Here is a 25,955-nt window from a genome sequence, read left to right as displayed (position 1 = left end):
GTATTGATTTTCAGACAATTGTACCGAATGGTCATACGTTTTATGCTGCGCAAAGATTCAATCAGTTTATTCTTGGCCATCACAAGAAGTGGGTTATTGATGTAGACAAATGCTCATGTACCCTTTACAACTCTTTTCATGTATGCTATTACCAAAGAAGAAGAAAAGCCAGTCAGTCACTCAATAGTGTCTGACAGTGAAGTCTAGCAAGTAAACGGGTTTCCTTGCATAATTTGAATATGAGGACACTGCTAACGTTTAAATTTCACAGATAGGACATACATGACATATTCATAATTCCTGCAAAGTTCTACAGCATTTGAGGTTGGCTGCAAAAGGGACATAGTACCCTTAATAAAGCCATTATGTTTCTTCTGCATTTTCTAGAAATAACCAATACTCCAATATAAAGATCCAATCAGATGATATTTTATGTATACATTTTATTATAGGCTCTCATAAAACTTAAATGATAAACACAACTTGGCACTCAATTAATAAAGCGCATCCTCATTAATTATTATCACATGACAGTTCTGTGAAAAACAAACCACTTAATCATTAGGTCTCGGTTTCTACAAAATCGATACCGAGCATGTCACGTGATTAAATTTGTCACCACCACAATGTACTGGCCCACTTTCAAAGTGTCGCCCGCAACGAGAAGGCCAATTGCAAATGAATCATTTTCTCATCAAAAGAGCTTCACGCCCACATTTTCATACAGTATGTTGGACTTGTAAATACACAGAAATAAACTAAATTCGCGTGTATATTTGGAGGGTAGAAACTCACTATACAAATAGACAAGCAGTGACTCAGATGTAGCTCAGTCGGTAGAACACCATATTCATTTTGATCATCGTTCTTGGGTTACCCCCAATTACTAATGGTGAAGGAATTCGGAGGACACATTGCTAATGCTTCAGACTATTCATCTTCCATAGAAGACGATGTATACCGTGTAAAAAGGCTGCTACAACTGCATATTGTGTTTACTCGACCAAAACCAAAACGGATTTTCTCCATTTACTAGCAATAACATGCTTAAGACGGATTGACATGAGTTAGATTTGTTGCTTTTGGTTACAATTGTGATTAGGAACACTTTTCAAAAATTGTCGCACGCAAACCCTCGAGATATATACACATTCCAAGGTAAGTTTTGCTTTATCCTTTTGAAAATAATCTAGTGAAATGATTAGAATTATGATTTTATGTCATCCCTCTATGCCGTATAACTTCTGAGAAGGATTGTGTGATTTCCTTTTGGCTACTCTCATTAAAAAAACATTGTGCAATACTCGGAAGTTATTTCATGTACTTTCTTCCTCGTTCTACGATTTTATGATATCATATTCTGAAAATTTGATAACGTATAAAATACTCCTTTCTCGTTTTAGGTACTAAATATTTGATTTGTATGTCTATGATTGAAGAATTTTTTATTGATAAGTGGATGATAGTACCGTTTACACATCTTTCTCATCATTATAATCTCGTACGGAAAACAAAGAAAAGGATCGACGTATTAAAATAAGCCATTCCAATACACCACATTTATGAATATTAATCATGAGTTTGCTCCACAGAATACAACTTTTCAATCAGACTTCCACTAATTTCGGTTGATGTTGCGCTATTTGTATAATCAGAATGGAAAAAAGATTCGATGGTAGTCTTATTAGTCATGAATATAATGATTAATAGTATCTTGAAATGGAATTAGAATTGATAATGGCATTATATACCAGTACATTTTACAAATGTACATACGGCATATTTTATGCATGATAGATGCAGTTCCTGAATGTGCACGTGGAAGTCTATTGATTCTTCATTTTTTTTGTAGTGGTTTGTCTCTTCCTTCTGCGAGTCTTTTCCCCGTATACTGTGTGTGCATAATCATAATAGTGAATCTCGAGACATTATAATATTTGTGTTTGCTTTGTTTCGACCAAAGGTTGCTAGATGCACGCTGCTGGGTTGCAGGAGCAGAAGAGAGAGAGATAGAGAGAGAGAGAGAGAGAGAGAGAGAGAGAGAGAGAGAGAGAGAGAGAGAGAGATGAGAGAGAGAGAGAGAGAGAGAGAGAGAGAGAGAAAGAGAGAGAGAAAGAGAAGAATGAGAGAGGGAGAGAGAGAGAGAAAGATGAAGAAGGAGATAAATATAATGACAAGAGAATGTATCGGGTATGCAATGGGGGGGGGGGGGGGGGGGTGCGTACCCCTTAAACTTGTGAAGTTGCTGTTTTCAGAATGAGATCTTGAATGCGCGAACAAACAAATATTTCTTCCTTACATTTGTGTAGAAGGTATAGTCCCTATAGATTTAATGGAGCTATTGCGAATGTAGGGTGTACATAATTATAATGACTCGGAAATTCACACATGTAAGCTGCTTGTCTTTACTTTTCTACTCCAAAGTCCAAGTAAACCGACAGTAACCCCTCCTCTCCTTAAAATTCCGACCTTGTTCTGTCTTGCTTTGGCACAGTGGCGTAGCTCGGGGGAGGGAGGGGGTGGCCCCTAGCTGAATAGGAAACAGAAAATAATGAGGATGAAATAAAGGGAAAGCAACGTGAAAGGAAGATTATAGCAGCCCTACACACTTACACTATAACTCAACGAAATTGTTACCTTACATTATTACCTCCATAAAAATTCGGGTGCCCCCCTGACACCAATGCACCGCCCCTACCCCATAACTAGACCCATGCTACGCCCCTGCTTGGGCATATTTCAATAGGTATATGACGTAGACCGCCACTCGACTACCACAGTTTCTTTGTCACACATGGAGTTGGCATCATTTCAAATTTGCCTTTAACAAAAACCGTCAAAAATGTCTACTTGAGATCATTTCAAATATTTACCCATAGTTACAAATCCCCGCTGCGGAGAAAATTACACTTGACTTTAAAATACAGAAAGGGCTTACATGTATCGATATCATATGCGATGCAAGTACCAGTGAACATATACTTATGAGGTATTAATATTCCACATAGGCGGCTTTTGTGAGCTCCTGACTGTTGAACATAATTCAATCATTATTTCTTGACAGTGTTTCATCTCTTTTACTATAATGTTGTACTGCTTCCCATTTTAGGCTCTTTCTGGACCCCTTCATAATGTATTCTGCCCCCTTCTATTTCTCTCAGTTTGGAAGAGCTGCAACGGAATCGGTATAAAATGCAGAACTACCACAGCCCCAGGGGCGTCGCTAGAAGGGTGGGGGCTCAACATTTTGTATAGGCTGTCGGATAATTACATAATTTGCTGACCCATTTTCTTGTTTTGAGTTTTTGACAAAAGATGGGGGAGGGATGCAACCCATTCCTTCTTGACGGAAATAAAATAATGTGATGACCTTTTATTTGGTTGTTATTATTTTTAATATTTTTGGAAATGTTCAATTATGAATTTGATCCCCCTGACGCCCCTGAGAGCTGCAGTAATTTGAAAGGGAGACATTGAAGTTAGTGAAAAGTAGAACGTCATGTAGAAAATCTCGCTCAGTTTTTCTCTGCAATCGTGTATATCTCCCTAACACCCCGATAAAGCAGACTGATTGTGATTTTCAAAAATCGAAAATAGCTCCACAAATATACCTCTTTGTGTCACATGTATTTGCTCTGACGTAGAATGCGGTTACCTGGCGATATTTAAAGCCCCCTTTTTACAGACAGGTAGATTGATGATTATCATCACGTGGGGCACACGTGATAAAAACAGAATTAATCACGGAAAGCTCTTAAAGTGCGCTGATTGATGATTTCATTTGGCGGGGGTTATAATATACAATCCCAAAGGCTACCCCATCATTTCGTTATAGGATACCACCGCGGTGATAGCGGCAATACAGTACATGTATATTCCTAGATCATTGTAGATTGAGGAGTTACTTAGGAAATCCATTACATGTTGCCCGCTCCAGGTAAAGAGCAAAGTGGATGTCGCAAATTTCAAAGGTGATTAGGGCTGTGGCCTAATTTCGACTAGGAAAAAGCTTTTGAAGTAAGTTTTTATAAGACAGAGCCCTCAAAAGGAGTCCAATCTATAGGATGTTTCGTCCATAACAGGATGGCTGGGGAAGAATGGCGGCGGGGGGGGGGGGCTGGGCTGGTGCTGATGTTCATTAACAAATTATATTGTTATTATATTATTATATTATTATACCTTGATTATCAAAATGAAAGTAAATGGAAAATCTTTTTGAAATCATCTCTCAAAAAGTTTGGCGGAGACCACTTTTTTAAGTGGAATATTTGTTCAAAGCACATGGTTTTTAATGAAAACATAGATCCATTTTGGAAGGATGTTCTTACTGCGTGGTGTCATTACAAGTACTATAATCCAGTTAAGTTTAAAGAAATCATTTCACAACCCTTATGGTTTAACTCTCACATTTTGATTGATGGTAAACCGATTTTTGTTGAAAGGTGGTTTAAAGAAAATATGATATATATAAAAGATATATTAAACCATGATGGGTCCTTTATACCGTTTGATCAAGTGTTACAGAAGTATGGTTCAGATTCATTTCTAACCTATTTTTCAATATTAGCTGCCATTCCTAAGAATTGGAAAGATACTATAAAGCATGGTGACTGTAAACATGATGTTTTATTGTTGTTGAATGCAAGCGATATTCTTTTGAATGACTTCCTAAGACTGAAAAAAGTTTCAAAATTATGTTACCTTCTTTTTTTGAAAAAACATACAATTTCAATATCAGAAACAGATCACCAAAATAAATGGCAATCTGATTTATCAGTTGATTTGAACAGCTCGTTAATATGGAAAAATCGTTTCTCTTTGATTTACAAATCTTCAAATGAAAATAAAATGAGAAATTTCCAATTTAAGTTCATTCACAGGAAAATTGCGACTGAATATTTGCTATGTAAAATGGGGATTCATGAATCTCCTGATTGTAATTTCTGTGAAACCTATCCACAAACCTTATTACATCTCTTTTTAAAGTGTGAGATTGTGTGTAAATTCTGGAACGAAATATTTTCTTGGCTTAAAGATAAACAATTTCGACAAAACATGTTCTCTGAGGAAGAAATTTGCTTTGGGACTTTAATGATTAATAATTTTTATTTAGTAAACACAGTTATACTCCATGCTAAATATTTCATTTTCTCTTGTAAGATAAAGAACACGATTCCCAAGTTTCAGCCTTTCCTAGTTTCTGTTAGACATTTAGAAAGAACAGAACGTATTATTGCTTTCAAAAAGAATCGTCTCGAATTCCATGAGAAAAAATGGCAAGTGTTTAGAGACTGAAAAAGTAGGTGTTCATTTTTTTTTAATCTCTCCTGTACTGAATGTTTGTTTTCTATATTTGCATATTTTATGATTGATTTAATTTTGATGTTTCATGCATGTAATTATTTTCTTGACATGTAAAACTTGTGAATTGTGAAATAAAGATGGAAAAAAAACAAAAAACAAACAAATTATATTGAGCAGTCACATGAAAAAATACGGAATGAATATCTCTTCTTACACGATACACCAACTATGCATTATCATGTAGTCAGCACGAGAAAGGGAGAGAGAGACACACACAAACATTGAAGGGTCATTATACTTTTAATCTTCAGAAAACAGTACCATATTTGTCCTTACTATTAAATAGAAAACTTGCTATGCTTTACTTTTGAAAGCTTCTGTCTGAGTTTCTAAGTGATTCATTCCATTGCATATTGCTACCAAGAGGGAAAATGGTCGTTTATTTTAATAAAAACTCACCTCTTTGCATAACGAAAATCATCTTGTAAGTTGTATCTTGGATTGTTGTATTTATGGTGTCATTTGAAGTTCCAAATCCCATGCAAATCAAATCAAATCAAATCCTATATTATCGCTTTAATTTATGGAAATAAAATCGCCAGTCACTGATAGGTTATCATCCATGTACGAATGTTTACAAAAGAAGACTCAAAGCAGGTTATAAATGAATAGTCGAAACGGAATGTTGTGATTTGTGTACATACCTTGTACAAAGTACGAGGTTTATGATCACAACTATGCTTTGGATTGGCATAACAAATTAGCTCCAGCTTTGTATACATCCAGGGGTGAGATCGATCTGAGCTTGTTTCGCTTTTCATTCCAACCATGTTGACTCCATAATCATCACCCTAGGAAACCGGGTTTGAAAGTACAGAACCCAGCATGCCTCTAACATCGAAACTACTTGTTTGTGAAAGCGAGAGAGAGAGAGAGAGAGAGAGAGAGAGAGAGAGAGAGAGAGAGAGAGAGGGGGGGGGGTATGATAGGGAGCATACCAATGGTGTATTGTTGTGGTGTTGAATGGCGAGCATGTAGACAATGATTGTTGTTCTTTGTGAAAACGCGATGAAATATGAATTATTCAATTATTGAAGCTCGACTTGGCATTAGCAAGCAAGAAGTGGGCTGGTAAAGTAGAACAGAGTTTGTAGACCTGTAGTATTTACATGTCTTTGGGCATGATAGGAACACCGTCTATTGGAGGTGGAGTTTTCAGGGTTTTTTGTCCGTTTTGCTTGGAGGGGGATTCAATACTCGTAGAACAGTAGACAGTTTCGCATAAACACAGTCTGGAATATTGGTAAGCCAACAGAATCATTTGATTTCATGTAAAGTATTAAGTGATAGTTTCATCATTGCATATATACATATTTAATTAATTCTTCATTTCCTTGTAACATCCTTTTGTGTCACTTCAATAACCAAGTTTGGAAGCACTTAGTGATTGTAATCAGCGCTATATAAAAACTGAGTATTATTATTATTAGTATGTCATCAAAGGGATAGGGTTAGAGTTAGTGTTAGGGTTGATATTATATGGGTTGTAGGTTAGTTACAGGGTTAAGGTAAAGGGTGGGTATTGCGTTGGGTCCAGGGTTGAAGTTATGAATTCGGTTAGTGTATAGGAAATTGACGCGGAGTAATTTTCGCAGGAGCAAGAGTTGTACTACAACCTGTTTTCCTTTAAAGATAAAGTTGAGTTCTGGTCATGCGATTGCATTGTTAAAGAAACGCTGTGGAATCGATCAGAAAACTAAGGTTGACCATATAACATATAAGTATTGGTGTACTGCAAGGTTCTGGAATCATCAAAATCATAACAATTTGGCCGTCTTGGTAAAAGTAACAAGCACTGTACACAGACAGATGTATATGGGCCTTTTTTTCTCGGATGTTCTTCCACATTTGCAAAATAACAATGAAAATGATCACAAATCATTGTTCACCTCTCCCCAGAACTCAACCTTCTCTTTAAGTTGAACAATATACAAACGTTGTTGAGCGAATATAATATCCAATAATTGGTCTTATGAGTCGATAAGTTATCAGCCCAGATATCCCACTGGGTTGGGCTCTTTGTTTCATTTTGTCTACCCACAGCGTAGGAATGCAAGAACACGATGATTAGTACATGTAAATATCAATCTCGTTATGCCAGTTAATTATTAACCAATAGGCAGGACCGACTGCAGTAGGTGGAATGGTTTTGACGTCTGCATATTGTATTCCAACTGCCTGACGTCGTAATACGTAATTGTACATTGTGAAATGTGGTCAGTTGAATACCTAATATCGGGTGAAATTTAGAACTGTCAAAGACATTTAAATATAGGAAGAGAATGGATTTTACCTATGAATTATTGTTTGTCTAAATTGTATGATTTTTTTTCATAATCAACGCAACATTGTTCTTTTCATCAGATTGAAAAGTCTTCTCAAGACAAACAAGTACAGTGTTTTTAATCGTCTATAAAGTGAATAACAATTTCATACATATTGGGTTTTAATGCAAATCATCATTATTTCAATATGGCAGAAGTACTTCCAAGATTTTGATCGCACATATAGCGACACGGGTGTCAAACATCCCTTAATATCAATAATAATGCTATTGGGTATGCAAATGTTATGTTTTAATAAATGATGTTTTGGGATCCAATGTTTAAACCTAATATTACTAATATTACTAATATTACTAATACATTCATTCATGAAAGACAAAAATATCGTTTCAAAATATTTAATTTTTTATCAAAGTATCACAAAATATCACACTGTGAAATGAATTGTGATTATAGCAGCACTGGTCGCTGATAGTACACTGCGTTCACCGGTTGGAATACAGGGCATCACGTCGACCTTCCTTAGTTTATTTTGATTTATTTAACTAAGTTAACTTTGGTCAAAACTTCGGGAGAGCCCTTCGAGAGCAAACGAACACATATTACATCTGACCAGCTTCACACATTGCTCGTAAGCTGCTTAGACAGTTAACAAACAGACACTTCTAGTCTGGTTTGTATGGATATTATGTCTTCCCGAGATGGGACCAAGATGTTAATTGGCGCCAAAAGTAGGAGATAAATTAGTGATGGATGCCTCGGTGATAGATGCGTGCTTGGATTCTAATGGAGGAGTGACGGGAATGGAGGATGGGGAAGTGGAAGAAAAATCGACCATTGAACATTTGGCATCCATCATGTTCGTAATGAGCAATTTCTTTCCCGGACTCGTGCTCGGTGTTGTCTATAATCGTATACGGGCTCTCGAAGCCGACGATGATGACGGTAATGATGTCGATGATAGTGACGAGAAGGAAGATGACGAGAATGAGGATGAAAATAGTAATAATAATTTTGATGAGAAGTAAGTATTTTATGCAGTTTCATTCTATTGACGTTTTGATTACAATAATTCTTTGTCAACGTATATAGGACCCATGACTCGATGAGAAGCGTTATTTATTTAGGCGATTTAGTTGCCTGGCATAGCAGCAGCTAGTATGGTCTCATCTATACAGAAGAGAGTGATATCTCTTTGCTGCTTCTGTATGATGGTATAGTGTTGAAGAAATTTATGGAATTTGATTTAACAGGTAGGGATTAAACTGGAATACATATTGCAAGCTGTAAATGCGTTTGGTAGGCCAACTATGCGTTGAGGCCAAAACTTTATATCTATCGTCGTCGGCAACACGATAAAGATCACTTTAATTGATAATTTGAACATTTGCGATGGTGGGGGGGGGGGGGGCTTTGTATTTTCCAGTTGAACGTTAGGAAGACTGATAAAAATCCTCGATGCATTTAGGATGGAACTTAGTCTATTCTTTTCGCTGCTATTCAAAGGTTGTCATTCAAGCTGATGTGAAGAAACTGGATCGCAGATTTTATACAAATTAATCTTATCGTTGTCCACTTGATCTATGAGAACAAACTCTTGTTTTATCTTTACAAGTACACCAGCACCGACTGATTCTTTATCGATATCCGTAGTGTATGGCCGGGGCCCCGTCTTACAAAGAGTTGCGATTGATCCAAATCAATCACAAGTCCTCCAATCAATCGCACGTTTGCAGTCTCCTATCTCTTATGTACATAGTTATGATTTATATCAATAGCAAATAAGTTGCGATTGATATCAACTCTTTGTAAGACGGGGCCCAGGTCTCAATTATAATAAACGCTAGTGGTCACAGTTGTGTGTCTACATTCATGGCAAAGGTGAAGGAACAAAAATATAGGTCTAATATCACCGAGAATTAACTTTAATTTTGTTGATCGAGATGGAGACCTTCACTACCTTAGAGTAGTAAGAGCAAAATATTCATGAAGAAGAGAGTAGAAAAGAATGGAACAAGGATGTGGGTAAGCAGAATAGACAAGACAAGAAGGGATGGATCCGGAGGGGAGTATAGGGGTAATGGGTGCCACGCCCATTTATCGTAAATATTGGGGGAATACCCTGGATTTGCTTTGAAAGTTACTAATATATCCTCTTATTTTGTTATCTTTAACCATCATCAACCATCATTTACCTCCATTAAGTCCATTAACCATTCGTTCTTAGGCTGATGATGGTTATAAATCGCGTGGAATAAAGTGGCTTATTAATGATTAAACTTTGCCCCCTCTTCCACACAAAGAGCAGTGGAATAGCTCATAGCTGGAAGGAAGGGCTGTCAAAACAAGAACCTCATTAACGTTGACGGACTATCACCCCTTAGCTCAGGGGTCATAACCAGACGACGCTCCGCTGAGAGGAGACCTATACGTGGAGAAATAGCTCCGTATGTACGGAGTGGTAACCGTGTAGAGAATCAAACAAGGACTATATTTGACGAAAGGATTTGGCATTCAACCCAGTGCGTTTTCACTTGCTTGAATGGTTGAAATACGAGTAATGCTTTTTGTCCCCAACCTTGTTTCCGCCATAGTTTTGCAACTCGTCATCGCTCAAAATCCGAGTTCCAAACTGAATTCTTCTCGTTCCGCCGCCGTGCACAAATCCGGCAATATGTTTTGCCGCTCGTAAACCTCAAAAACAAGAACGGCAATTTGTCGGTTTAGAATGCCGTTACAGAATACAGAGGTACCGAAAGAGGTGAATTTAGTGATTTCTAAACGTGGAGATATGCGTGGACAACAGACCTACATTTGATTGTGCGTTCCATTACATCTCGAATTCTGTGACGAGAATTAAGGATATGATATCATATTAGGATTCACGGGTGTATCGTTTAAGTGACTTGACCAGGCCCTGGATATATTCTATTCGAACAAAGGTATGTACAGTGCCATTCGAAACCACCATTTGTTCGGTTACTCTTCTGAGTGGAATTTAAGGAATGGTAGATCCTTGGTGTAACATAATGATGATACTGTAGTATTATATCGATATTAGGGACTTTTAGCTTTGCGTGGACTGATACGTGTGACGTCCATTCAAGGCAGTACATTAAAAGGACGTCGACCGTAGCAATCCACATTGTCTTCGTGCAAATCTAAAAGTCCCTATTGCCTGCGGAGAACTCAACGTAGGCTACATAATAAAATGAATATGTATTTTCTCTTCTTTTTCGCAACGTTTATTCATTACTTTAAAACAGTTTCGTGCGAAAACAATGTATAATAACACTATACCTGATATGTTTGACAAGTTGAGATACATTTTTGTGTTGCCTCTTGCCTGTCACAAACACTTTGAACTTGAAGTACTTATGCATCTTGTCATTTAAGATGTAAACTAGTGCTTGTATATACAAGTACTGTTTTGATGTGCACTCGAGAGAAGAGTTCAAGACTGTTCCTGAAAGGTTGGATACACTCGAAGCATAATTCAATCATAATTATGAACGAGCTTTCAACATATCCATGTCTTCCCATTGATATTCAGAATACATCACGATATCCTGTCACGCAACAAAATCCAATCCTTAGTTTCCTTTTGCCCTTTATCCGATAATCCCTGATTTGCTCTTGAAAGGCTATTCAATTATTTCGTTCAAATCTTTCAGAGGATGCTGTGGATCGCAGCAGCTTGAATTTAATATTTTCATTCCGATTAAAGGTAAAGACCAGTTATGGTCATACGATTGCATTGTGAAAGAAACGTTGTGGAATCGATCAGAAAAGGTTGATCATCTAGCATCTAGCATCTGCAAGGTTCTGGAATCATCAAAATGATAAGAAATTTGGCCCATTCTTCGTAAAGTTACAAGCACTATACACAGAAAGATGTATATGGGACTACCCTATATCTCTCACAGACCATGAGAGAAACAAATTTACCAAATATATGAATTAGTAGGCGGTTTCCCGGCAATTCTTTTTATCATCATGTATTAGTCAAAACATATTCTTTCACATGATTGGTAATGAGAGCTTCCATTTCATTTTTTGAAATTGGGGCGTTTCCAATACTGGTCTTTACCTTTAACGCGTCTGCGATGGCTAATATTTGAGGACTCATGTACTGCAGTGGAATGCATGGGACTACACGGGGACTCGGGGCGAATTAGCCCCCGAAATGCCTAAAAGAGCCCCCGAAAATCAGTAAAGAGCCCCTGTAAATTTGCATAGAGTTCAATGCAAAACGAATTTTAGAATGTTATTTTAAGGCAGGCAAGCTTGAAAAGTAGCCCCCGAAAAATTGATATTAATTTATCCCCTGCATGGGAGAGTCACTTTTTAGGAGTGATTTTTAATTAGGTATAATTTCGTTGGGGAATGGAACACACAAAAGAGCAGGCAGTGTTTGAATTTTCCAAATATGAGACTGAGAGTGAATTTCACTCTTCTTGAACGTGGATTCCACTCCAAAGGGAGAAGTTTCTCATGCGAATTCCGAAAGAGTGAATTTCCATTCACGTATAGTCATCACCTGCTCCAAATACACTATTTCGGGCATACAAAAGAGCTAATGAAAATACACAGTCACGATATTACAATGCTTATTATTTGTATCAAATACACATTATATTATTTCTTATAGTCACATCATCCCAGTCAGTAATCTAGCAGATTAGTCACTCTATAAATCATGAATTAATCACATCTTCTACGACATGTTACCATGGTAACGATGGCATTCATTTTGAGTGCCCCGATCATCGATGTATATCTCGTTCTTATATAGTTTGAAGTCTCAACAATGGCGTCGTGCTTCTGGTTTGATTCATGTATCTTGAACATGTCTGTTTGTGGCCATTTTATACCAATATTATGTGCTACACTCTGGTGATCAATATTAATTGAGGATGACGTATTGGGAGAACATAACGGCAGAGGAAAATGAAACTGTGTCACCAATTCCTTTGTCAGTCTAAATTCGTATAAATCATTGCATGCTTCTCAAAGAAAGGGATGTCTGCGTGCGATAAGGCAATCTTGAATTTATAATGTATCTGATGTGATGATTGTATTCATCCCTTGTCAACAAGAGAAAGAGATAGACAGAGAGGGGGAGGGGAAGACAGGTGGGGGATGTGATGGTGTGCAAATGGATAACAACACGAGGGTAAGAAGAGACACAGAGAGAGAGAGAGAGAGAGAGAGAGAGAGACCTACAAGAAGGTAGAAAGAGAAGTCAGACCTTTCTTATATTTTGTAGCCTTGTTACGTCTGATTCTTGTTGTAATATAGAGGCCTAAACTTTTGACACCAAGGTTCGTCCGACAACCATCTTTGAAATCATATCATTGAAACTAATCCAGTAGTCACCTGGTCAACTGTATATAATAATAATAAATCTATTAAATAATCATGAGAATACCCTACGCTATAGATATGTTTATATTTGGAATCGAGGCCATGTAGTGACCCATCATGCATGCCGAGGTAGTTTTTGTTTTGACGTGTTTACATTTTTAAAGCGTTCGCACTTAGTTGATCATGACCTCTGTGACAAATTATCTTGACATGTGATCACGATGACCTGACTGAGATGGAATGCGACGATCTCAGATCATTCAAGATATCAGTTGCCTCGGTTTCTGATAATTTATTCGTGCCTTCCCCCTTATTGGATGCTTAAGACTTATGGTACGAGAATGCTCATAATTTATAGCCGAATACGGTTACAAGGCAAGATGTCTTTGATAGCAATGGGTCATGGTTCAATTTCGGAAACTCGCTGCTTTGTTTTGTTCACGTACGCCCACTCCTTGTCAATGGATCATTATCACCAAATATAAGATTTTCTCTCGTCCTGTCCTACACAAGTAGTGTCACTGTCATGATGTAATTATTTCCACTTTCGTCTTTCAGTCTTATAGATGTACTTTGTGTTAGCCTTTATTTCTTATTGTTGGTCTCATTGCTGTCCTCTGTGTGTCGATAAAAGGAGTTGTGATATTTGCTACTTGGTGCTTCTAACAATCAAGTTATGTGGGTTACACTGGCCCGCCTACTAAGGCAGCCACTATTTTTGTTTTGCCAACCAGTTGCCATCAAATTTTCTGTCGTAGGGCTAAATTTCCGTTGCAATTCTAAAATGTGTTCCTTTATGAGTCTATATATGCATCGCCCATAAATCTGCATTCTTCGAATTGTAGTCTTTTTTTTGGGGGGGGGGGGGTGAAAAGAGGCACTTGAGAAAATTATAATCTTAGGGTTAGGACCTTTCTTATTTTCACCGCACCTACATGCCATATCTTATTGAAATGGCGTTTAATAATCACGACTGAACCAATCATGAACCAATCATAATTTTCAAATTTCATAGAAATCTATTTGTTTATTATATTCTTACCTTGAATTTCTTGTTTGTGGAAAGTATAGTTTACATTTGAAAATATACGAATTGTCATCTGAAGCATGAGTAATTGCAAACGAAATAACAACCAATAGTGTTTGCCTGGTTATTCGCCTCGTATCATTTCGCAAATAGCGTCACGAGTTATCATCTCACATCAGTAATTTTCAATGGATTAGATTGATGTTTGAAATGTGTCCCATGAAGGCCAGTCAATATTTGCATCGATATATGATTTTCAGGTATTTTTTTCTTTCGTTCCCACTCGACCACAAAGGGTCTGTAATCCATGATGGTATCACCGTCAACCGGCCATTGTTTGATTTCGTATTGCCAACTCTTGTTTACAACTGAGCAGTAATTGCCAGTAGTGTCTTTGAAAGTCCCCTGAGCTTTTATATGTTGAAGTATTAATAGTAACCGTTACACAATAATTGTTTATCCTTTGTCGATTATGAATGGAACATATTTGTCGTTTTAGATGCAACTTTCTGTGAGAGGAGCAATGAAAATAATAACCTTTTTAATAATTTACACAATTTGGTGTCAATGCTTGTAAACACTGTTCATCGTCGTTGTTAAGATTTTTAAGGTCAGGGAATGTTTGCCCAAAAGAGCCATTCTTGCGTTGCTTTTCGGAAGTGGTTTATTCCACAAATTCCATAGTTTTAACACGACGTAATTTTACTGAAGCCCGGGTGCATTATATTCTGCAAGCGTGGTCAAAATATAATTGAAGTTGGCCTTCTTTGTTAGTGTGTTCTATTTTGAACTTGACCTTGAGTTCTCGTCATGGCATTGCACTTTAAGAGAATCTGGCTGAATTGTAACCACGTGTGAATAGTTTGTTTAGAATTGAAAATGATTATTTTAAGAATGATTTATAAACAAAATAATAAATTATATTATTAATTTTGGTCTTATTTAGACAGAGTAGCCACGTCAGTATTAACAATACTCTCCCTACGGGGCTTGTAATTGTTGGTACCCGAGTGGGACAAAAATGAATGTCGACAAAATTACCTTATCCAAGCCAAGATGTAAGCAGGAACTGAACCCGGGACCTCTCGTATAAGAGCTAGTGAACAGCCTTTATCAATATACCACAAAGCTCCTAAGACTTGCCCGTGACTTAGCTATATTGCCTTTCATATCCGTCTGGCATAATAGAGTATATTTCAAATAATTTTATGGATTGAACATGCAGTCTGAATTTCATAATTGTAATTAAGGTTGAAAGGTATGCGAAGGAAATCTGAAATTTTAGCTAAAACATTTCAAATTTTCGCGCTGACAGTCTATGCAGTATGCAGGCCCCGAAGATATTTTTATTGTGACTGTACATGTATTCTCAATACAGTGTTTTCAATTTTATGAATGTTATAAACGCGCGCTCGATTTCAAAGAAATAAAGATTGTTACAGATGTTGATATAGTCCTTCATAACATTATTTATCACACATTGAACGTTGGACTGTGTGATCGCATTTTTTAAAAAGGTATTGGCATAATGTAGCAGTTGAACTATATTAGTATGTTTGCCCGATGAATATCTACATGTATATATGCACAGATGCATGTCATTATACATTTGGAGCTTTTATTACAAGCAAACATGGTCCAAAGTCCGCGTTTGGTGCAAACAATACGTGTGCATCGAGAAATAAAATATACTGCTTAATACTGCGGTGTGGGTGTGTACCAAATCTAATTATGATCAACCAGTATTATGAAAGCGTCGTTGTGCTCTAGAAACATTGAACGGATAAAAGGTTTTGGTTCTGTTTTCCGCGTAGGAGTTGCTTATCATCATATCTTCTCAACTATTCAACAACAAAAATGTGTGATTTGCTTCTTGAAATATTCTAAATTGCCGGTACTTTTGCATTTTCCAGACGATAATAATAATAGTGACGATATGCTATAGAAGACGGGTGTATATATTTGGATTTTGGTATACCTGTACTTTAATATTGATAGTGGTCCACTCTTGCGCCTGCACTTGCAAGCATGATTCAGACAGGGCTGCTAGTATAAGTGTTCGTTCGTCGTCTTGAGAGGGAAATTGGTATTGTTGAACTTTAAGTAGTTGCTGTTCTCTGGTCTTTGCCAGCCGATTTTTTTTCCTCAAAAGTATATATGTTGTTCTATGCATAATTATAATCTTGCTAATAATTCTTCCCCTCTTGTATTGCTTTTTGTTACAGAGAGGAGTCTGACGTGGACGAATTCGGGACAGACATCGACAATCCCGAGAAGTCGCCGTCAAAGGAAGATCGACGTCGAACAAATTCAAACGAAGGTCCAGATGACAGCAGAATCGGCACGACGGCCGAGAACCCGACACCCGAGAACCCGACACCGACACCGTTACAAGCCAGACCGGAGTCGGCCAACCAACCCGAGAGAGCGAAACGACGGCTCATTGAGAGTGACAGTGACAGCACACATAGCAGCTTAGACGACTTCGCCGATGCCATGGATACCGTGGAACATCCAGACGAATATCCGGACAGTTATAGATTGAGTGATGGAGCAGGTGATATATCACGTGATCAAAACATGGAGGAGAGGGAAGACGAGCAGTATCAGGACCAAGCAAGAGATGATGCTTTCTTAATTTTAGACGCTGATGATGGTAGTGAACTGTTGCAAGGTAACGGTGATGCCAACACACCAAAGCATGCCGATCATTGGGTTGAGGATGTGAATCTTCCAGAAGATGTGTCATTCACAAGTGAGGAGGATAGTAATTCGGATTTTGGGTTAGATGAAGCTTTGGAAGAGGCCTACGCCAAATTAGATATGCAAGATAAGGATGAAGCATCCAAGAATATTGAAGAAAGGACAGTAGGTGAAAGCTACTCTCATCCTCCAGTGCCCGTGAGCGAGGATGTGAACCTAAGCTTAACAACCGAGGAAGAATCGTCTCCTGAATCTTCAGCTGTTCTAGAAAGCAATGATGACAGTCAAAAGACACCTGATGAATCAGAAGATGATGGGACGTCTGTTGATAAAGACATCACCACCGTTCAAACATCTGTGGAATACGTCGTGGTCGAATCAAACGACGTGCCTAATGCTCCCGTGGTTAAAAATGCTATCGATGACGATGTCGTCGAAGATGGCTCGGATGACACAACGACGTCGAGTGATGCGGATACGGTGAAGGACGCGGGAGTCGACGTCAAGGAAAGGGAGCACGAGCTTGACTGGGATGATAGGACTGATATTGAAAATGTTGGTGCTGATGTTATTGCAAATGAATTGTGGAAGGATGAACGAATTGAGGTTTTGAATGTAGTTGCCGATCGTATTTCGAATGAAATGGTTGACGACATGTCATATGATGTGGACAGTAGAAACAACACCTTCCATGAAGAGGTTGCTGAAAATGTCAGTGACTTCGTACAGCCGGTAGACAGTCAAGAGGTCGAGTGTGTGTTGAGGGATAACGTAGACATTGAAAACAAAGTATCGGACGGAGAAAAGTATGACGCCAACCGCGTCAGTGTTATGAATATTATTGTAGAATCTCTCGCAAATGAAATGGTTAGAGATATTCTCGAAGAATCAGTAATTAAGAGTAGACCCACCGTAGCAGCTGATGACAATGAACTTCCACAGACTGGTTTCGATAGGAATGGAGAGGAAAATCAGTTACCGAGTGGTCGTCGCGTTAGTGATATCCCAATCCCACAGATCAGAATTGATAGCGTTGATGATGATGATTTCGTGGTGGAAGTGAACGTTGGAGAGGACTTTGCGTCACCACAATTGGGTGATGAGAATACAAACACAAGTGCGCTTCCAGAACGAGATGATGACCATAAGGTGCCTAATGATGATGATTTTGCCAAAGAAGCCTATAAACCGAGTGATTACATTCCAGGGAATGATGAAAACCAAAATCAAACAAAAACACAAACACAAATTTCCACCAACATGGATGTGACTGTGAGCGTAAGGAGCGATGACGAATCAGAAAGTGACGTCAAGCATGATGTGGAAGTCAACACGATTCCAGATGTTCGAATAGTTGCCACTGTGAAGGCATCAAGCGGGGATCCTTCTGACGTCAAAGATTTGTTGACGAAACTCACGGGTGAGGATGTACAATCCAAGGACACTGGTGACGAAGGTGATTTGGACAATGACCCGAAGCTCGACATGGTGGAATTCATGGCTACCATTAGAAGGACAAACATTGATGATTACAGTGATGATGACGGTGGTGATGATGTTAACCGCGAAAGGCAAGCTGTGGATGAGGAGCTCATCTCATCGGCAGCTGCACGACCAGTGGAATGTTCAAGTGTAGACTCATTCTGCTCACGCCCGCAAGAACCAGGGCAAGACCTGGACATAAGCGATACTCCATCCAAAGTTCCCAAAGCCACACCTCAAAAGGTCTGTGAGGATGACTTGGTTGCTAGCGATGTGAGGAAGAAGGTGAACGGTCATGTTAACTTGAAATCACTTTTGAAATCACTCAACGGCGAACTGTCGGTGGATGTCGATTTAAATGATTCTGACGTCGGTGAAGCGAGCCCTCAGAGGAAGAAAGTCATCACTGATGAAATGGTGAGGGAAGCCATTCAATATCTCCTTCAGAGACCTTTCCTGTACTCCTACGGCATGTACGATAGTGCAGACGATCTCTTTTACAAAGCAATTATTGATGATTCCAACGGCGGTCGGACCTTTGCGCTGGTCAGTAGTCTGTTCGGTAAAGAGATGACCCCAGAAAAAAAGTCAGCGGTCTTTGCTCTTGTCTCCTCCAAAGAAAACCTCAACGATGACGACGATCTTTCTGAAGTCGATGAACCCATCTTCCCAGAACCACAGGATGAGGAAGAGAGCCAAATTAATTTTGAGGAACTCTTCGCTTCTCTCGAGAGAAGACCGACTGAAAGAGACGACCAGTTTAACATTCCACCAAAGCAGGAAGTGAAGGCAGGTTATATGGCTGACGCCGCTTCTCTTGAAATAAGACCAACTGGAAGAGACGACCAGCTTAACATGCCTCCAAAGCAGGAAGTGGAGGAAGGTTATATCGCTGACGCCAGTGGTGGGATGGAGGAATCAGTGCCCGTGTCGTCCCAGAGAGTCACCGAGGGCTATCCTGAAGAAGAGGACACAGTTCCTGAGAGATTGGGACCAGATACTATTTTTGACTCAGACGATGATTCTTCCTCAGTCTCAAGTTCAGATACCTCAGGTATGAGTTGTTGCTTTATCAGTTTGGATCTGAGCCAAAAACTAATCACTTCACCAACGGAATGGCTATCATTCTTAAATTTGTTATGAGTTTTACATTTGATTTAAGATTAATACAGCGTATACAATGTGAAATTCAACGTGTTCTTTTAAAGAAAGATCCCTGATGAAATTCCGTTCCATCATAGGGATATGAAGTTTGACTCTAACCCATACCTCGGAACAGTTAATTATCATGCTATCGGACTAATATTACACGCATTTTTCTTTATTTGTCTCAAATTCAGAATTGTCCTTTCATGATAAAATTCGTTCGAATTCAGATAAAAGAGATGATTCAAGAGGCAACAAGTCAAATCTAAAGACGCGATTTCTTATTTAGTCTACTCACATAAAATACTTCACATCACTCTTTTGTTTAAATTTATTTCCTTTCGTTTAGGAGTGGCGCAGTGTTTGTGATAATTTTCTACTATTTATAAAATCAGAAGTTCAGAGTTCTTTTATTAACCGTTCACCAAAAGTATCTGTAATTTGAATTATGATGTTCGTATGAAGTTATACCCATCCCAATAATAAGTGCCTCATCTAAATTTAAATTATGCTCTCCGAAGTTGATCATAGCTCATACCGTTTTTCCCCTTCTTTTCGTCATTGTCCCTTTCAGGAACGTACATCCTCGATAATCAAGTGGGACTAGTCGAAGAAGACGAAGAGGAAGATCAGGAGAGGACATGGTACAAGGAACCCTCTTACCCACATGATACATCACATGATCCCGCAAACCAGTCACGTGAGGTACCCGGTTACCACAGTTACTACCAAAAACAGCTCGAAGAAGAGGAGGAGGTGGAGGAGGAGGAGGTGGAAGAAGAGCCAGAGAAACCGCAAGCTAGCAGGATGTTCTTCATCACTAGTGCTATGCTGGCGCAGGCGAGCGAGCAGCAGAATGGCGAGTCCTCGTCAGACAATGAATACGAGAGACCTCGCAGACAGTCAGACTCAGATTCTAGCGAGGACTACCTCGAGGAGATCCCTCCTGGGTATGGACCTAACAGCGGGAACAGTAGCTGGCCACAGGACCTGGTTACTCAACACCAGTATCTTCCCGCGGACGACCCCACCAGATCTTACCCGAGCGAGGTCCCGACTGCAGAATATGATTATGACAATGGTATGAGGTTTAGACCGATTTCTGGTGGAGAGTCATCTGTTGAACCGACCCCACGTTATCCCACTTCTCAAGCACTTAAAGACAATCAAGAGATCAAACATCCGTCGCAAAACGGACACCACGTATTCAGCGACTATGACTCTTCTTCTGAATTGTTAGAGATCGAAAAACAGGGACAGAAACTATTTCCATCATCATCGCAGCATGATGATAACCTCCCTCCACAAAAGATCGAAAAATTGCAGACTAGTGATGAAAGCATTGATTATTTGCCTGCTCGACTCTTGCCCGCAGCTGAGCATACTGTGACAAAGAAGATGAATTACCCTGACGAGACGGCTCCTACACGCATTACAGATTTGTTGGGAAATGGTACACAGAACAACGGTCAGCATCCTCCAGAAGATTTTAGGTGCATCCCAGAACCCACTATTACCAGAGACATGGCCGTACCGGAGCAGTTACAACCTGTATTTACGCGACCAGTTTTCCATCAAGGTTTACCGGAGGATGAACCGCACGCGCAGTCATATGAATCGCTGGAAAGCTATCCTACTCGTCATCCAGAACCAAGCATGGTATCAGCCGAGTATGCGAAGACTAACGGACATACCGAGCCATTGAGCCAAAGTGATGACAGTATGTGGTTGCATTCTGATTACCGAGGCTACTCTGGGTCATCAGAAGATGGTGGAGTTGATTACGATGATGATACATCGTTCGCTTCTGGAGAGCGTATGTTCGCCTTAGTAGGCCTACGGAGCCATTCTCCACCCGCTGCTCTCTCAGTGACTGCTTCCATCGAGGTATATCGGGCTGAAGAGCACATGGAAACTCAAAGGAGCCTTTACTCATATGAGATCAGCAAGGGCATCGCAGGTCCAGAGGGCAAGATGGTCAAACTACAGGAACAGTCGTTCTCCTTCGAACATCATTCCGACATTTATGTAGAGTCAACAGACAGCCGGTATGATGTGGTCATCTCCGATAGCGTCTCTGACAGCGCTGGAGAACAGTTCCTGAAACTAGGACAAGTTGAAAACCATCCCGAACAACCCCATGAACAATCACAGTCGTTTGCATCCGATCGTCGTTCGGATAATGCTGAAGATTCATTAGACAGCCCTGGTGAGGGTTTCAGCATGAATGAGACAGTCACAGCTGATTTCGCCGGAGAGCAATGCGCACCACCAGGACAAGCAACTGACTACCAGGCGGAAGACTTCAAGCTTGATCTTCCCTTTGACTCAGCCGGAGAGGAACTGTCCGAGAGAGAAGGTCTGCAGCGTCAGGTGGAGTCCTTGAGCGAACTCTTGTCGGAGAGAACCTTAGACATGCAGAGGTTCAAAGACGACTATCCGTTCCTGGATCGGATCATGGGCAACCCTAAAGAAGGTGTGGCGGGGTACGAAGAAGGACAGCTCATTGGTTTGTTAGAGACATACAGGCAACTGGAGGAAGATGTACTCGAACTGATGAATATCTACAAAGAGACCAAAACTCAGCTTACAGAATTAGATCAAATGGAGAGAGCGTAAGATGTAATATACAACTACATTATTTGAGACTTTAATTCTGTTTCATCTTTTCCATTCTTTCCGACCTCTTCCAAATTGTCTTGACCTACACCTTAATTTATACCACATTCATATATATATAATTTCAATTCTAGTGTACTCGATATACCTTCTACTGTTTTGATTCTCCGCACAATGATTGTTTTGTAGAAATGAATGTATAACTTGCCGCGTGCGTCGAATCATGACTAAAAATTTCCATAATCTGGGATAACTGAGCATGTAGATTTAACGTCGGTTCAGCTTTTCTTATTGTCAAGTTATTTCAAAAGCAATTTTATCCACACGAGATTTAAATTACACATGTTTGGTCTACCCTGAAAATTACGTATATTTGAAAATGTGAAGTGCATTCCACTTTTTCCATGGTAATGATACTTTATCAAAGAAAGCAAAAGGAGACATTTATATCGGCAGGACCGCTAACGTTTATATTATATGGCGCTGTGCGCAGGGTATAAGTTAGATTCTATTTCGTCACAATCAGATAAAAGTAGCAGAATATTTTACTTAAAACACTCCATTATTTTAAATGATAGATACTTATATCTCCCATTTCTGTGTGTCACGTACAATCAGGAAGTTTAAATATCTTAGTTAATATTAATATCATCGCAAATGGGAACTATTTTTATACGTTAATGATGGTCATATTCCTCATATTTAAATTTTCAATGTTCTAAATTGTAGAGGTTATAAATTATTGTAAGATTATACATTAGGCCTACATAATTATAATCTTACTGGATAATAATGCATAAATGTTTTTGTGAAATCGAAGCCTCGATCCAATACCATGCCCACTATTTCAAGTTGATATATCGGCAACAACAAAAAATCATGGTCAGAAAAGGTGTTTGAAAACGAGTTTATGTATATATGCTGAAGAAGACATTGATTTATTCTTCCAAACTATGTCATAAATGACAAAACTTATATACCAAATACTTGTTATAATTATGATCGACTATGTAATTCAATCACACTTTGAGTAAACTTATCATAAATGTTGCAAAATGCATTCACAGTATGTAAAGAGTATAGTCCTCTGAATGTCGCCTTCAATTTACTGACAAAGGATTGTGTGATACAGCCTTATTACATAGATTGCAACATCTTCTTTGCGATTTTAAGATAATTATTTCTTAATCTCTTAGATATATTTCTATTTCAATTAGTCTTCCATTTCTTACATGGGCCTTATTTTTTAGAAATAGAAATGCTTTAATGAAATTTTCTGAAAGCGGGGTGTGGTATATTTTTTCTTCTGAAATACATGTATCATATTTCTGTATGACAAGCAGCTATTTTCGCCGACATTTTCCACTCGAAGAGGACGAGTTTTTGCATCTTATCTAACCTCATTTTTCATGTTTGGGTGAGCTAACAAGTACTGTGAATACTTCACGTGTCTGAAATAGTAAGAAACGCCTTTTAAATCCGCTTTCAATAATGAAACTGTTCTATGAACATTTCCAAATCATCAATTTCCAAACATTAACTTTTCCTGCACAGTGTATTAAGTGCTCTAATCATTTTGTGAATGTGTGGAATATACGTTTTTATTTCTTTAGTATTTAAACAAAAATATGTCAATCTAGATGTTTATATAACAACGTAAGTCTACCTTGCCGCGCTATAAAGACTGGAAAGAAAACTTGAACGGGCAAATGAGTAACAGCAACATCTCTAAAGTAGATTCGATGATCATTTTTTTAATCACCTTGTGAAGGGTATAACTAAAATGATTCATATTGGAAAAAAAAACAGTGAATATAAAGATTCTATTCCATGCAACAATGGAATTGTGGTTACTTATCGGTGCTCTTAAAGTCAACATGCCTAAGATATTTGAAGAATATAGTGTCTTATTGATATTTCGCACTTTCTCCATACTTGTCATTTTTTTGATAAAAGTTTCCTAATAATGTATATAAAATTGAGCATATACACTTTTAGGATTGATGAAGTTATAAGATTATAATTTAACCCCGGCGAGTTATTCGTAAATACAACCGAATTTGTAAACAGTGTGAAAACTTAGCAGAACATAATTATCAGGCCCCTGTTTCATAAAACTTGTCATTAATAACTGTTATTAGCTTCTAAAATCGAAGCATCTGATTGGATAAGAGCTAATTTGTCATAACATTTTAGTATTTTGTTAATGATAACAAGTTTTATGAAACAATGTCCAGGTGATTGTAAATACATGTACACCGATTATATCTCGGCGGTCTTTTGACAACATATTTTTGGGGACTATCACGAAATTGAAATTGTTAGGTCTAGTCAGGGACATATCCCTGGTCTAGTGCTGCTCCTGAACCGTGCATTACTCATGACCCTTCGGCCTCGCGGACAATCGGTTAACTGCAGGCTACAGCCCTGTAAATGAGCATCTAAAAAATTTGTTTCTATGTTAATCGCCTTTATATTGTATTTAAGTTTCAAGTTTCAAGTTTATTTATTTCACTTTATCAAAAGTAAAATAATTGAACATAGTGAACCTGGAAATTATTATAACTAAACATACAATATAGAAAACATAATGTACATAGTAATAGTTATAACAGAGGATGCAATCATATAAATCAATCAATTAAGTGGGGGATCTACTAAAAAGCAAAGCTTGTAGTAGATTTTAATCATTTAGTAATCATAGGCATATATGTCTGATTATGATATGTAATAGGCAAACAATATTATGACTAATTAGAATTACGACACATCATTTTGTGTGTGTAGATATAACATAATGTATATATATGTATATTTCAATATATTATATTTCAAATTTGTTTAGATGTAATTCTATATCTTTGTATCAGTCTGTAAATATACCAAAAACCTTTTGTAAAGTTTGTATTTCGTTCTGATTCGAAATACACGAATTTTGTTTTTATATAGAGAAGACAATCTTGCACAAAAAACCTGATGTTTAAATTTTGATTACGTCTCCGTTTTCGTCGTCTCCAATCGAGAAAGAGAGAGAGAGAGGGGGAGAGAGAGGGAGAAAGACACAGAGAGAAGTATACAGAGCGGGGAGAGGGAGGTATAAAGAGGAGAGGGTGAGTTATAGAGAGGGGAGAGAAAAGAGAGATATTAGATGAACAGTAAAGAGAGATATATCAATAGGGAGAGAGGATGAGAGAGAGAAAGTAGAGAGAGGTTTAGGGAGAGAGAGAGAGAGAGAAAGAAAGGTATAGGGAAAGTAGGAAAGAGAGAGAGGTATGTGGAAAGAGGGAAAGAAAGTAGAGGGATGTATAGGGAGAGAGGGATGTATAAGAAGAGATGGGAGTGACAGGTACAGATGAAAAAGAGGTGTGGTCTGATATAGCGAGAGGTTACTTGTTACTTGTAGAGATAATCCCGATGGCAGCTATCATACAGCTAAACTTTGGGGCGTGACATGCTTTCGAGTAATAGCAATTTAAATTGCTCTTGTCACCCCTGACCAGCAGATTGTATCCTTCTCTCTATCTCCTCTCCACTTTCATAAAGCTGTTTGAATGAATTATGAAATGTCTATGTATTATCTGATTGTTATACTCATTGTATGTTTTCCGATTGGTCAAATAAATAATAAAAATAATAATAAAACTGGGATGTCGTGGGAAGAGGTGAGGAGGTGTAAAGAGGGGAAAGGGAGATTAAGAGAGAGAGGGTAGAGAGAGAGAGAGATGGTGGAGAGACTAGAGAGAAGGGGGTATAGAGAGATAGTGGATATAGGAAGAAATATGGGGTTATTATAGTGAGAGGGAAGAGGAAGGTGTAGAGAGGGAAATAGAGAGAAGGTATAGAGAGAGAGAGAGAGAGAGAGAGAGGGAAAAATACTGAGAGGGGAAAAAAGAGAGAGAGGGGGGGGGGAGGGAGATAAAGAAAGAGGAGATTTCTTTTTCTTTATCAAACATAAGTTCATC

General features: G+C 38.4%; 1 protein-coding gene across 1 annotated transcript in view; it reads left to right on the top strand.

The window, feature by feature from the left end:
• The window catches only part of LOC100889222, a 30,691-nt gene extending 5,722 nt beyond the window's left edge, over window positions 1-24,969 (top strand). The window contains exons 2-3 of the mRNA XM_003726754.3: window positions 16,269-19,282; window positions 19,949-24,969. Of these exons, the coding sequence (XP_003726802.2) occupies window positions 16,269-19,282; window positions 19,949-21,993 (5,059 nt within the window). The 3' untranslated portion in view covers window positions 21,994-24,969. The remainder of the gene's footprint in view (window positions 1-16,268; window positions 19,283-19,948) is intronic.
• The last annotated feature ends 986 nt before the right edge of the window (window positions 24,970-25,955 follow it).

Source organism: Strongylocentrotus purpuratus, unplaced genomic scaffold, assembly GCF_000002235.5.
Source record: "Strongylocentrotus purpuratus isolate Spur 01 unplaced genomic scaffold, Spur_5.0 spur5_scaffold_11, whole genome shotgun sequence".
Taxonomy (NCBI): Eukaryota; Metazoa; Echinodermata; class Echinoidea; order Camarodonta; family Strongylocentrotidae; genus Strongylocentrotus; species Strongylocentrotus purpuratus.
This window is presented reverse-complemented; position numbering and strand designations above follow the sequence as displayed.